This window comes from Tiliqua scincoides, chromosome 2, assembly GCF_035046505.1.
Source record: "Tiliqua scincoides isolate rTilSci1 chromosome 2, rTilSci1.hap2, whole genome shotgun sequence".
NCBI classification, from domain to species: Eukaryota; Metazoa; Chordata; class Lepidosauria; order Squamata; family Scincidae; genus Tiliqua; species Tiliqua scincoides.
The window spans coordinates 131,541,676-131,556,773 of record NC_089822.1 but is presented as its reverse complement, the minus strand read 5'-3'; the positions used below and the strand labels follow the sequence as shown (position 1 = coordinate 131,556,773).

General features: G+C 45.9%; 1 protein-coding gene across 1 annotated transcript in view; it reads left to right on the top strand.

Moving 5' to 3' along the window:
- LOC136638793 (keratin, type II cytoskeletal 80-like) overlaps positions 1-3,583 on the top strand; it is a 41,833-nt gene extending 38,250 nt beyond the window's left edge. The window contains exons 7-9 of the mRNA XM_066612821.1: positions 150-370; positions 713-762; positions 3,417-3,583. Of these exons, the coding sequence (XP_066468918.1) occupies positions 150-370; positions 713-762; positions 3,417-3,583 (438 nt within the window). The remainder of the gene's footprint in view (positions 1-149; positions 371-712; positions 763-3,416) is intronic.
- The last annotated feature ends 11,515 nt before the right edge of the window (positions 3,584-15,098 follow it).

Below are 15,098 nucleotides of genomic sequence, written 5' to 3'. Positions count from 1 at the left end.
AAATAAAGTGTCTTCGACCTTTGCTGCCTGCTACTTGGATCCAGTGGGGAGCCCGAGTGACTGAGGAATAGCAGGTGGTAGGGGAGTACCAGTGTATCTTTCCAGTCTACTTTCAACCTGTTTTCCGTGTTGTTTTCTCTCTACTCCAGTGTCTGCATCTAGAGGAGAACATCAAAGAGGTTGGAGGACAGGGTGAAACTGCCCTCAATGATGCCAAGGCCAAATTGGCTAAATTGGAGGAAGCCCTGAACGGTGCTCGGCAGAACTTGGCTCACATGGTCAAGGAGTACCAAGAATTGATGAATATCAAGCTAGCCTTGGACATAGAGATTCTTACTTACAGGAAGCTGATGGAAGGGGAAGAAATCAGGTGAGGAAGCACATTTGGGCTTGTGTGTGAACTGAGCAAAAGGTCGAGCTGAAGGCTTTTAAATTCTCCCCTGTGGATGCTGAGGTTCCATATTTTCTGAATATCCTTTTACTATGCAAACATTTTACAGAATTTGACAACTTATTTCATACCTGATGTTTGCCAAAATCAAAAGAATCATCAAATAAAGAAGGTATCTATCCACACGACAGAAGGAATGCCTAAAGTGGGCTCAGGTGTTCCAAATTTAAGACTATTAAGCAAGTTGCTACATTGTCCTTAGCAAGACTCACTTCTCGTTGTGCAGCTCCACTCATTTGTTTTGTTCTGTTTCCTTTGCAGCATGGAGTCTCCATCACCTGCTGTCATTAGCAGAATCTACTCAAAGCCAGGTGAGTTTATTTTTAATAATATGATGGACTCTCCAGGCATACCTCTGGCAGCCCAATTCTAACCTGCCCTGGAGATGACGGGCCTGCCCCACATCCAAAGCAGGGTTGGGGCCAAAAACAGCTCAGCCTGTGGCAAGGGGAATTGCTTCCCTTACCCTGGGTAACGCTGCAGCGGCTCCAATGGGTCTACTGGATCTATGCCACCTAAAGAGGTAGCGCAGATTCGAGTAGCCCAAAGCTGCCCAGGCTGCCTGGGAACAGGGATGGGATCCCCACCCCCTCACTAGCTGCCCACCCATGGGCCTACCCACTGCCCACTCTCCCCCCTCCTTGAAACGCCTCCCTCCTGCCCTCCCCACTTCCCCCCAGGCCCCTGTGCCAACCTAGCTCGACCAGCACGAACTTACCTTTTGTGCCAGTCCAATGGGCTTTTCTCCCTCCTCTCCTGGTGGTGTGAAAGTGCTTTATGACATTTTCACAACACCGGTGGGCCAGTGCAAGGGACTTGCACTGGCCCATCCTCCCCTCTGGATTGCGGCCTCAAATGCTTATCATTTTGAAGGATGTCCTATATTTGACAAAGTTCCACCTACTCTGCAAACACTGAATGGAGAAGGAGATGACAAATGGGAGTGGGCCGGTCTTTGCAAAGCTAATCACGCAAGTGTAGAATAAAGTGTAGAATAATAGTGTGGAATATCCTTCAGATTTAGGAACACTTGTTTATAGATGGTATTTAACACCAGAGAAGTTAGCAAAAATGTACTCTGGGTTATCAAATAAGTGTTGGAAATGTAATGAGCTAGAAGGAACTTTTTATCATATGTGGTGGACATGCGAAAAAGCAAAGAAATATTGGAAAATGATACATAAAGTGTTGCAAAAGATATTGCATTGTGTATTACCATTCAAACCAGAAATATTCCTCCTAAATGTGACATCAGAAATTAAAGACCAATTTAAGAAACACCTTATTGTACATATTCTTACAGCTGCAAGAATATTGTTTGCGCAAAAATGGAAATCTGTAGATGTGCCAACTAAAGAAGACTTAACAGATAAAATTTATGAAGTAGCAGAAATGGAAGTTTTAACAGAAAGAATGAAAGAGAGAGATTTAGATAGAGTAAGAAAATATTGGAAGTTTTTTATGATTGGGTAGATAAATTTAGTTAGATAAAAACTGAGTGTTTCGTAAAAATCAATTTTTTATATTAATATGCGAACCTTTGTATTGATGATTAATGTGTTTTTTCTGTGTTAACTGAATGGTGTATGTTGGAATCTGGGGCCAAACCTTATGTGTAACCTTGTTGTACCCTACCCAAAGTTAAACCTATTTCCTTTCCTGTATCTGTAATGAATAAATAAAATATATTAAAAAAAAACAAAAACAAATTTAGGAACACTTGAAAGGCCTGGATGCAAACATAAAAATAAAATATTAGAGAACCTTCTCAAAATTATAAATGTTTGTGTCTTTTCTCTTTCTTTGCAGCTTCATCACATTCCAGCATTGTAACATCAAATGTGGCAACTAGAGAAGATTCAACAGAGAAAATGAATCGAAGTGGAAGGCGTTTGGAAAGTGGACATTTTCATAGTCAGAGTGGTGGAAGTGGAGGAGCCTCCAGTGGTGATTTCTCTAGAAGTGGAGGCACCCCAGATGGTAGGCTTGCTAGAGGTCACAGTAGCAGGAGTGGAGGTAGTTCGGAAGTTTTAAGAAGTCACAGCAGTACACACCAAGGTAATTTGGAGGGTAACCTTTCTAGAAGCACCAGCAGTAGAAGTGGAAACTTTGCTGATATTGAAGACACTATGGAAAGCAGTGTTTCTAGAAGTCATGGAAGTTTTTCACAGCCTGATGTTCACAGAAGCCACAGCAGCAAGAGTCAGGATAACCCAGAAGGGGGCCTTTCTAGAAGCCAAAGCAACAGAAGTGGTTTAACTGACAGTGTGTTTGCTAGAACCGACAGTGGTGCAAGCGAAGGTGTCCATGAAAGCAGCTATTCTAGAAGCCAAAGCCATAGAAGTGCAGAATTTTCAACATCCACTTTTTCCAGAACCCAGAGTGGAGACAGCAATAATGATACACATGAAACCCGTGGCAGCTATGGAAATGATGAATTTGCTGGGCCTACTGTTTCCCGAACCAACAGTGCTGAAGATGGTGGGGTCCCAGTAGGCGGTGTTTCTAGAAATCATAGTGGGTCAGGCAGCTCTATCGAAGCCAGCCTTTCTAGAAGCCAGAGTGGTGGTAGCCATAGGAATGAAGGGTATGTTGAGCCTACTGTTGCCCGAACCAACAGTGCTGAAGATGGTGGGGTCCCAGTAGGTGGTGTTTCTAGAAGTCATAGTGGGTCAGGTAGCTATATCGAGGAGGCCAGCCTTTCTAGAAGCCAGAGTAGTGGTAGCCATAGGAATGAAGGGTATGTTAGGGCTGCTGTTTCCAGAATCAACAATGCTGAAGATGTTGGGGTTCCAGGGGGTGGGGTTTCTAGAAGTAATAGTGGGGTCAGTAGAACTAGCTCACAGGGTAGGCCTTCTAGAAGCCAGAGTGGTAGTAGCCATGGGAGTGAAGGAAATACTAGGCCCACTGCTTCCAGAACCAACAGTGCCGAAGATGGTGGGGTCCCAGTGGGTGGGGTTTCTAGACACGATAGTGGAATCAGTAGAAGCAGTTCACAGGGCCGGCTTTCTAGGAGCCAAAGAGACCAAAGCGGAGGCTTTGTTGACGCTGTCTTTGCGAGAGCCCACAGTGAAGTTCTGCAAGAGGCCAGTATTTCTAGCAGCCACGGTGGAAATAAAGCAGGTTTTGTAGAGGATGGTGCTTCTGGAAGTCAGAGTGGTGAAGGCAGGGGCATCTCACGCGGTAGTGGTTTCAGAACCCCAAGCATTAGAAGCATGGCCTTAACTGATAGTGTTTTCATTAGAACTCCCAGCAGTGCAGGAGAAGATGTTCATGAGGCAATGTTTCCAAGAATTCCTAGTGAGGCAAGAGAACATGCCACAGAGGCTGGTCTTTCTGGAGATTATAGCAATGAAAATCTGTGCATTTCTGAAGCTAGTCTTTCAGAAGACCACCATTCTTCTAGTGAAAGATTGTCACGATCGGGACATTCTAGGCACTGCACTGGGGAGAGCAGAAATTACTCAGGTCTTTCCAGAAGTAGAGAGGCCTCAGCTGATAGCCTCTCTAGGAGTCACAGTGGTGAAAGTGGAGGTCCCATGGAGACGTCTACTCCTATTAGCCACCACAGTAGATACAAAGAAGTTGTGGAACGTAATATTTCTAGAACTCACAGTGAAGAAAGTGGGAGCTTTAGAGCAGCTGACTTTCACAGAAGCACCAGTGAAGCAAGCGGAGGTGTTTCAGAGACTAGTCTTTCTAGAAGCTGCAGTAAAGAAAATGAACAATTCCTAGGAGGGGAACATTCTAGAAACTACAGCCATGGAAGTGCAGAACTTTCACACACTAATGTTTCTAGAGCTGACAGTGGCATGACTGAAGATGTTCCAGAAGACAGTCACAGCCCTGCAAGTGCAGGGTTTTCACAGCCTAGAATGTATAGAAGCCAGAGTAGTGAGAGGGAAGAGAGTGGAGAGATCCCAGTGGACAACCTATATGCAAGCCGCAGTGGTGGCCATGAAGGCTTGCCACAGAGTGACCATGATGGAAACTATAGCTGCGAGCATGAAGGTGTCTCACACTGGGAAAGTGGTGAAAGTGGAAGCTTTGTGGAAGAACACCACTTCATAACCCACAGTGGTGTGTCAGCATCTCCGAGTCCCATCTGCCTGATTTATGAGGTTTGCTCTGATCATCATCACCATGTTCCAGCTGAAGAAACATACTACTATATGGAGTCCACCACCATGGAGTAGATATGCCACAAGAACATTAGATTCAGATACCTTATCCTAAAAGTCCCAAAACCATCCTTTGGCTCATGGACCACAGATGGGAATCCACATTAAGCCTCATATTATCATGGTTAGCAGTTGGAATTAGGACTTTGCTGCAGACCTGCAGGTGACAGCACTGTCTTCCTTATCTGTTATGATTTCTGGGGTCAAACTCATGGAGTAGCTTGAGTCCTTCCGGTAGTATACTCTGAGGTGAGGGAAAGTAATATACAAGATTCAGATATAATACAGGCATTAACTACAGGAAACCATAAGCCAGCAGCATATTCTTTGGACCAGTTTTATAAACAGTGGTCCCCCTCTTTCTTTTATTTAATTCAATTTCTCTAAACTTTTAATATGCAGTTGATGCAGGCCTTTGAAAAGCAAGTGGTGTGAAGTTCTGTAAGGCAAACTAGTCTGTGGGGTCATTCCACTGTTGATCTTCTGGCTGCTTTTAATGACGCCACTTTTAGTGCTGATTTCTTAGAGGCAGAGGTTTCTTTGGACTTTCACTATAAACCCCAGCTTTGTTAAGTCCACAGAAGATCATCATGGCATTTGGGCTAGTATCACTTCAGGATTCCATGCATTTTTTCAGGTGTAATATCCCTTTACCAACACATCATGAGATTACTAGTGTTTATACCAGTTCTGGCCAATCTGGAGGTTACCCTGACAACTGCAGGGCCAGTCTTAAATGCCCTTATTCCTTTCTGTGCCTGAAGAGGGCTCTGAGATCGAATCATACCTAGTCTGAGGTAGCTCACCAGGCTGGATCCCATGAAGCTTCTAATTCAAGCCCTGGGGTCCCTTCCCTATATAACTGTTTTTCAGTGAGTTGGTCCCCAATCCTATCCCGTACCATTAATGATGATGCAGCCGCAAAGATGGAGTTAATTTTAGCATAATGCAGATTCAAACTATCTACCCAAACATACACAAGCTTGTTGTAGCTGAAAGACCAGTGCAGTAAGTAGGTGTACAGCTCTGCATGACTAGATGGGAGTAGATAGGTGATGTGTCTTTTTTCATATCACCAAACTATAGCCAAAATGCTAAAACTGAAAATGTGTACTAAAATCCAAGGGCTGTGCAGTCAAGCAGCTCAGTCCTGGACTGATGGATGAAGTCTCTGCAGTATGGGAATGATACAGACCTAATGCACAGGGTTGTTATGAGATTTAATGACTTGCGGATTGTAAAGCACCTGGCCCCAATTTCATTAAAGTTAGAGCTAAGCCCTCTTGAAGTAAACTGGACAAGTTAATCACAAGTTCTATTGATTTCAGTGACACTGCTGGTGTTGATTGCAGCCAGTTAAAGATCCTGCAGTGAATGTAATAGGACTATATAGCCAATCAGATTTGGTGCATGATAATGCCATGAAGGGCAAATTAGGGTAGTTGTGAGGGAGCGCAAGTTAGGCCAATGCGTCCTTTATTAGTCACATGGGTGATACCACTCAGTTAAGGACTACACAGTGGGCAGGATGATGTCAGTGCTTTGTAGCCACTAAGATTTGGTTATGTGAAGATATTGGTGATGACAGAGGGAAGGTAGCAGAAAGTAAGAGCAAGTGTGGGCAATGCAAAAAAATGGGGAAACGTTTTCAAAAGATATACATACTGAAAAATCATTTTAAGAGGAAGAATTTTTCAAGATACTTGAAAGTTTTCATGAATCGCTTGAGTCATTTTGACTCAGCCATGGGGCAAATGACTTAAGAGAGTGGGGCCTTAGTGTTCTCAGTAGTTCTGTATAAATGGTTTAGAATCAGAATAGCATCTCCAAAACAACTTGCTCTGGGTCTCCATTTGAACCCCATTGGTAACAAATGAGTGTTACAAGGGAATGAGGTGAGCAAGTACCTTGTGTGCAAATATACCTATCATTTTCTCTACTCCCCACCAATCAGCTCTCTTGGCTTCTGAAAATAATGAGATTGTCCTGTCCTGCCAGGAAGGGAAACTAGAACCTCACAACTCCATGTACTTGGAGCTAAGGAGACTGGAACGTCAACATGAACTCTCCCTAGTGCCACTTTTGCCTACAGATAGGACAAAGGTGTGTGTTACTGTATATGCATATGTGTGTGTATATAATCCCTAGGTGTTGGAATTGAAATTGATTAACCATGGGTGATAATTTTTAAAAAAAATCATGCCTTTGAGTTGGGTATGGGCAAAGAGAAAAACATTTGGGCAAGTGATTGCTAACTGCAAAGAGGTCACAGGATGACAGCAGAATGATGTGGAAAATTACAAGGAGAGAGAGAAGAAGAGAGGCTGACTATGGAATGTGAAATGATCACAGCTAGGATCATCTTCAAAGAAACAGCAAACAGGAGAAGTTTCAGGGTTGCCTTGTTCATAGATTCAGAACGTGAACGTTAAACTAGAACTTTGCATTCGCCCACTTCTAAGCTGAGGATTTCCCCTCCGGAGTACACATTGCACATGAAAACCAAATGTTATGCTAGCAGCTAAGTATCTACTATGGTTATTAGTTATTTCTCTTGGGACATTTATTAATATATACTGAGAAAATGCTGTAGGCATTGCACAAGTGTTTGCTTAACTTATTTTGACCCTTCTAACTTAATATGTGGCTCTCTCTTTTTTTTTTTCTTTGCTACTACTGTATATATAACCCATAAGGGAATAATTCTACATACTGGGGTCAAAAGTTTTGCCATCAAGCTGAAATTTTGTTAATGTTTTGATGGGTTTTGTGCTTAACTGCAAATCCTGTAATGGGTTCATATGGGTGAATGTCCATGCTACCAGAACTGATTTTTCCCAGTAAAAATTTTAAAGGGGGGAGGGAACAATCTTGTGCTTTAGAAACATTCACCACCAATACAAGTGATGCATCTTTTCTGTTAGTAGACTAGTTGGGGTGCAGAACAGGTTACGAAAAATGCTGTGGACCTCCCAATATTTGGCAGTCTTTAAAAACATTTTGAATAACCATCGGTTGGAGTAGGCTTTTGCCTATAACAGGGGTCTGCAAACCCCAGCCTGGGGGGCAGATGTGGCCCGCAGCAAGCCTCTTTCCAGCCCAAGGCCAACCTCTTGTCCCCTGAAAGCATCTGGCCCACTCAACTGAACATGACCAGAACTGTGCTCTGATTGTGTCTGGAGGCTGTTCTGAGGGCCAGAGAGGTTGAATGAATGAGCCCATTCATTCATTTATTCACTCATCTAAGTTCCATCTCTTATTTATTTAAATTTTATATTTAAATATTTTTTCCGTCCCTCCACACCATGCCAGATTTGATGTGGCCCTCTGGCCAAAACATTTGGAAACCCCTGGTCTATAAGGAAAGCTGCAAGATCTGATTTCACAGCCATTGCGTAGTTTTCTGAAAGTCGATCACACATGGGTAACAAAGCCAGGTTTTGATTCTCATTACAGCTATTGCACTGAATCAAGATTTTTAACTGAGTCTTCATCCCAGTTAAATAATTGAGAACCATCCCAATACAAGAATGACAACTTTTAGGCAGGTTCAGCTTTAAGACTGTGTGCTTGTTTTCTCATTCAGCTAATTTTCTGTGGCTGAAATATTAATGTCCACATAGTGCTTTTGTGTATTTCCATTGCAATGTAGTAAAATAGGTTTACTATAAGATACTTTCCTTTTTTAGTGTTAAGGCTGGGCTAATAAAGTATTCTGAACTCATGGCCCTTAATTTCATTTTTTCTTTATATTGTCTCTTTTCACATGGTATTTCTGCTCCAGTGGTGTACCTAGGGGTCCCGGCACCTGGAGCAACCCCCCATTTTCCACACCCCCTTTTTCTGCCCTGCCGCCACCGACCCAGAAGTAATTGTGGTGATATCATCGTCACCACAATTACTTCTGCGCGGCTACCTCCTCCATTCTTCCTTTGAAAAAAAGGGAGAACAGAGGAGGCAGCCGAGGCCCCATTGGAGCCTTCTGTGCTGCTTGTAAGTGGTGTGGAGGTCTCAACTGGAGGGGTTTGGGCCACTGGAAGCGGCGCCCAAGACAGGCGAGCGCTGCTTCCAGGAGGCAGGCAGCACTCCCCTGCTGGGTGCTGATACCAGTGGCCCCGATTGCTCCGATGGAGACCTCCATGCTGTTTACAAGCAGTGCCTTGGGAATGGCATGCATCTCTTCCAAAATCGGAGGAAGCGCACACTGCTTCTACTCCGCCTCTGAGAGACACCCTCAGACGCAGAGGAGGGGCACCCAGGATCGCTACTGGAGACGCAGTGAAGTGCTGCCTCTCCAGCAGTGATCCAGCACTGGACTGGGCCACCCCATCTTCCCTCCTCATTTATAGAAGGAGATGAAAGGGGCTCCCTAGAGAGGCAGCGTGCAGAGCTGTCGGCTTCTTTCCCTTTAAAGAAAAAAGGCGAACAGGCAGCGAGGCTCAAGGAGTTGCCCCCCGGAGGATCAGCACTCGGGGCATTTGATCCGCTTGCCCTCCCTCCAGGTACGCCACTGTTCTACTCTATTTCTACCCAGTATGTGCACAGATTGTTCGTGGGCTCTCTCAGGTTGGTACTTCAAAGAATTGCAAATTTTCATAACTGCTTTTTGAAGAATCGTAATGTCGCCAGGGCAGCGTTTCACCAAGTCCTGCTTCCTGTTCCCAAGAAAAATATCTGCACCCACTAAAGCACATCAACTATCACACACACACACACACACACACACACACACAACATTCCTTTGCTGCTAAGTAAACCAATTGTCATGGGTTCAGATGCATGACCTGACTAATTAAATTTTCTCATGGGATGACTTAAGGCCTGATCCTGTACTTCACGCACCAGCTTATCCCTCTGGAGCGCACCCACTGTGTGCAGTTAAGGGGGTAAAGCACAGTTCAGTCATCGGGCCTGGCCCAAGTTGAGCTGGCACACCAAGTGGTGCCAATTTCTGCCCCTCTTTTTACCACATGTGCCAACATGCGTGTGCCCTTCACTGCCACTTTCTCCACCATCACCTGTTCACCTCCTCTGCTGCTGCTCCTTTTGCTGCTGCAAAAGTGGTCAGGCAAGAAGGATCCTGGGAGCTGATCTCAGCATCTTCCCCAATTTAGAAGAAGCAGCAGCAGGCAACAGAGGAGCAAAGGAGGCATGGGCCCTTTTCCAGATCGCTCTCGTAAAAGAACAATCAGAAACAGGTTCACAATGGCCAGGGCAGACCCCAGGAGTGGAGGGGCCCAAAGCAGAGCATTTCCACCTGGCCCCCACCCTCCCCACAAAGATTGTGGTGGCGGAACTGAAGAAAGGAGGTAAGCTGCTCCCCATCCTACTTCCTATTCACTCTCTATGGAGAGCAGGTGAGAGAAGAATAGGGCAATGGTCGGGTAGGAAGGCTGGACAGGCAGCAGACTGGGGAAGGTGACAGGCGGATGCAGTGCACCTTTCCCCAGCCTACTGCCCCCCAGCCTATCACTTCATCTGACTTCATAGGTGGGTTTGTCAATTAGCCCCTGGGGAAGAGCAATGAAAAGCTATATAAAAAAGCAATGTCTCTGTGCAGATTTCACACTGCCCTGAGCTCTTTGAAATCTGACAAGAACATCAGATAGGCATTCCTGCTTGGAATTTAGCCCAGCATAGGAAGCAGGATAGCGCCTGTCTCGGTGTCTCCGAATAGTTTCCATTCACTCCTATGCAAAAAAGAAAGTGCTGCATTTGGGACACTGCCCTCCACCAATGAAGTGAATGACCCACTCTCACCAGCATCAAGTGATCTTGTAGGAGGGTGCAGTGAGTCTCTGGTGGTGAACAAAACACAGCTGCTATATATTTCCTCCCCAAAAGTCCCAGCAAAATACAAGCCCTTACCCTGCACTTCTGCATACAACCACCTACTTCACCCCTCATGGGCCATTTGCTAGTTTAATTTAATAGCTACCTCAGCCCTTGCAGCACTCATAACATCTAATTCCTCACTCCCAGGCTCATTGCATGAGAGGGGGAATATAAAATGGTAAGGGCTTTGGCCAAATTTAGAAAGCAACCATTGCTTTCAGCATTGGTGCTAGATTTATTCTTAGTTACAAATTTCAATCCTGCCATTCCTCCTAGAAGCTCAGGGCAGTGCACACAGTTTTCTCTTCCTGCCCATTTTTATCATCACAACAACCCTGCAAGGTAGGCTGAGAGAAGCAGATGGCCCAGAGTCGCACAATAAATGTAGAGGCTTTGAAGCTAGGCGTGCCCAGCCCTTTCTGACATGCTGATCGCTACACCGTAATAGCCCTACTATGCCACGCTGGTTTTAATTATGCAAAAATGATTTATGTCCTTCAGTGGAATGATTGTGACCACCAAATAATCTACCAGAAAATACATTAACGCCTGCTCCAGCAGGCAGACTCTGCTGGGATAACAACTTTGCAATACAAATGTTTTCACAAGGGAACAATGTAATCAAGCTTGACGACAGACAACTATTTTTTGCCAAAAAAGCCTTTCGGGGAGATTCTCCAAAGGTGACTCACCTGAAGTGAGCTGTGGTTGTGGTCCTGCTCAAATAGACACCCCACTTAGGAGATTCCAAAGTGTGGCCAGACATAAGAAGGCGGTTGCTCTGGTAACGACTGCTTGCTGAGCTTCCAGGTATTTGGCTGCTATCAGGAAAGGCCTGAGAAAAGACACAGCCCACACGCTGGCTGGACAGACTGCATTCCATTTGGGGGAGATAAGAGTAGACTTCCTGTGAAGCACCCACTTCTGAAGCCCCGTTCACCAGACAGCACAGTGTGTCAGCCCAGGGATATCGTCAGCATGCTACAGAACAGGGAAGCGGGCCTTTCATACTCCATTTTTGTTTGGAATTTTGGCCATTTCCTCCCACTGGAAAGTTTTCAGTGGGTTAGTTACAACCCAATCCTACTGAGCTTCTCTGCTGCCTGAACTAGTGGTCCCTGTCTTACAGTAGTTGTAAAAGGTGCTCCGGCAGCACACCAAGCTGCATGCTACCGGAACAGCGGCAGAGATGCTGGAGTGACCCTGTATGCAGAAGTGGCTTGAGGAAGGCCTGCTGACACAGGGGCAGGGGAGGGCAGAACAGGGGAGAGCAAGGACATGACAGCAAGGACATGACAAAGGTGGGAGGGGGAGGCACCTGGCTTGGTCAAACTGCACCAGATGCTGTGCCCTCTGCTCACAGCTGGCACGTCCCCTTTGTCTCCTCAGACTTAGACCAGCTTAAGAGAGTGGCGCAGGTCAAGGAGGCCCATAGCAGACCATGGTGCGGCAGAGTGTGGTGAATAGAACTTTGACCTGCTTCCCTCTTCTGTTGCATTGTGGCATCCCCCCCCTCCACAGGATACAGTGCAAACCTCCATGGTGTGACTATGTCGGCAAGAGGGGAGGGAAGGATAGGACTGGGTTGTTTAAAGTAAGTAATTCATTGGAGTCAGCAGTGACTGAAGAGGACAGTGACACACACATGCTCTCTCTCTCTCTCTCTCTCTCTCACATACACACACACACACACACACACACACACACACTTCTTACTCTCTCCTACACATTAGTAGTTCCCACTCATTTATATGAGAAAAGTATTTCTGCAGGAGTGGCATGAGCTTCAGCAACTAAAATTTCTGCTTCTGTGCACATCGTAGTTTACAAAGGAGGCCCAGACCCTTTTGCTGCTGGCTGCCCTAGAGGGGCACTATCAATTCAGTTGCTTGAAGTAACACAGTTCAGAAGGGATGGAACTGTGGGCCGAGCATGTGGCTCCATTAACCCATTTTTGCCCAGCCCACAAGTGTAGAGTATATGCAACATTGGGCAGAAATGGCTTCAAGATCCACTATATGAATTCAGAAATGTCAAAGGATAATGGGGGATTCTATGGTCCTCCAAGTAATTCTCTCCACCTTTCCCACAGGTTCTCACAGCACATGATATGGGGGGCGGGGGAGGCAGTCAAGGGCAGATCTCCCCACCTCCACAAACTTCAGCCTTTGGTAAGGAGAATGTATGAGGGAGCACAGCACCCTCTAGCTCTGAGAATGGGCAGTTTACTTCAGCAGGGAACAATGCAGGATGTGTGTGCCACTTCCTGAAATGAAAGATGTTTGAAAACCAGGGGATTAGTGACTTAACTCTGAATAGCATCTCTGTAGACTGTGGAGAGAGAAAGAGAGAGAGGGGGGGGGGCTGACTCAAATGTTGAATTATTTGGATCGGTGGGGCTGAGGCTGAGAAGGGGACATAGTTGAATTCAGCACCTGTCAAATTAAATATTTGAGCTTGTGATGCGGTGCAGGTCTGAGGCCAATTTGAAATGAAAATTATTGAAGACAAGGAGGGCTGGGTGTAGTGGGACACAGGGCAATGACGCATGCATTACTCGCCCCAGTCCAGGTGTGCTTTCATTCCAGATCCCACCTATCCCTGAGATCTAGGAGGACTTGGCACTCTAGCTGCTACAGGCAGGGTTGATTCTGGGCTTGCTCCTATGCCTTTAGCAGCATCGTAACACCCAGCATTGAACAGATATGCATTCAGGCAGGGTGATCACCTATCTGTCGCCTACAGTGACCTGTAGTACTGGAGAACACTGATTTTATTTTATTTTTTTTTTTAAGAATGAAACTACATGTTCCAAAGCAAGCCCAGCACTTCCAACCCCATGAAGCCCTTGTTAACTTTTACAAAGCGTGAAGGGGAGGGGGATTAATCTGTAAAAAAGAACTGGCTGGCAGAGGGGAGTACAGAGGGGAGAATATTTAATTCTCCTGCCAGCCATTACTCCCCCACAGCCTCTCCCCCTCATCCCCTGCTTGCACCTTCCTTCCAAGGAGGGGTGGTTTAGTTGGGGGAACAACTCAAAGTGTGGGCCCACTGCAGAAGGGAAGACCTTTGAGGCAAATGGAGCAAGATTCCCTGAGCAACATCCCCAACTCTGGGTAGAGAAGGAGGTCAAGTGAACCACCAAGCTATTAGACAGAGCAAGGCTGGGGGGGAGTCTTAGAGAGTCACTGCTGATCGGCTCCTCCTGGAAAATAAACTGAAGGGCATGTAGGTGCAGGGTGGCAGAAAGCAGAGAGGAACAGTGCACTTGCGAGAGTCAACATGCTCGTACATGAACTATGTATGCTGGGATTTCTGGAGCCAGGCAATACACAGCTCCTCTCTCTCTCTCTCTTCCCTACCCCCTTTGAGCCTCAAAGGATGGGCTTACATTGCCATCTAGAGTAAGCCAGACAAATTGCAGTGTAGATGGACTTGGCATTTAGATGACTACAGGTACTAGCACTGAGCATGCAAGTCATTCACTGTATGATGAACACATTCATTTAGCACTTTCAAAAAAATAGCTCTAGTGTGGAAGGCACCAAAAATGGGGGGGGATCAAAGTGTCAAGTAGGAAATCTTTAACTCTTTGCTCCACCACTGTTCTGATTCTGGTCACCCCCTCCCATGTGCTGTTTTAATTAGGAAAAAAGCTTCCATTGCAAGCTGATGGCGCCTAGTTTCCAATTAGAATAGCATACAAGGAGGCACATGATCGGGATCAGAACACACACTCACACACAGGCCAACATCATCCCACCACACCTCGCGGCTGACCTTGTATGTATGGACGACTAACAGAGGGAGAGGAGGTGCCAACCATGTGACATGGTCCTCCCGTAACTGAACATGGGGAAACTGCTGTCTCTTTCCAGATCAGTGGTCTCCAAACTGGAGACCACTGTGTAGTCGGAAAGGTGCGACCAGCGCTTACTGTTCTGCAGGGAGCCTTCCTTCCCACCACCAATCTCTCCCAAACTGCGCCCCAGCCAGCTGCATCTGCCCGGTAATCTGGATGCAGTGGCTGCTGGGGCAACAGAACCCAGAAGTGGCAGGCCAAAGCACAGATCAGGGGAGATGGGTGGCAGAGAAGGAAGGTTCCCCTGTGGAACGGTAAGCACTGTTCACACAGAGGAGGGAAAAGGCAAGGCGTCAGATCCGACCTGTGGGTAGAGCTCTGGAGAGCCCAGCTGTAGATCTACATACTCTCCAGATATTCTTGTTGGTGAAAGTAGAAAACTACACAGCAGGGAGAAGGCTGAGCTAGAACTTTCTCTCTACTATACAGTACAGGACTTGTTTTGTGTTTTTTTTCAATATACAGAGCACATTCTGAGGCACGATACCTCTACCTTCAATATGAAGTGGTACAATCCACTCTGCCACTGCCGGATTGCTCCTCATCCTGCTGTATGAATTGACCAGCTCCCTTATTACACAGAAGGGGGGAATAGAATTGTTCCATTTCAATCATTTCATCAAAAGTATGACGCAAGTAAAGCATCATACTTTACATATACAGTAAATAGGCTGTTAGGGAGATGAATCCTAACCTGGCCCTCTCTATTGCATGCTAGTTTTCCAAGTGCAGGGAGTTCCACCCATGGAAAAATACTCAGGCATGTAGA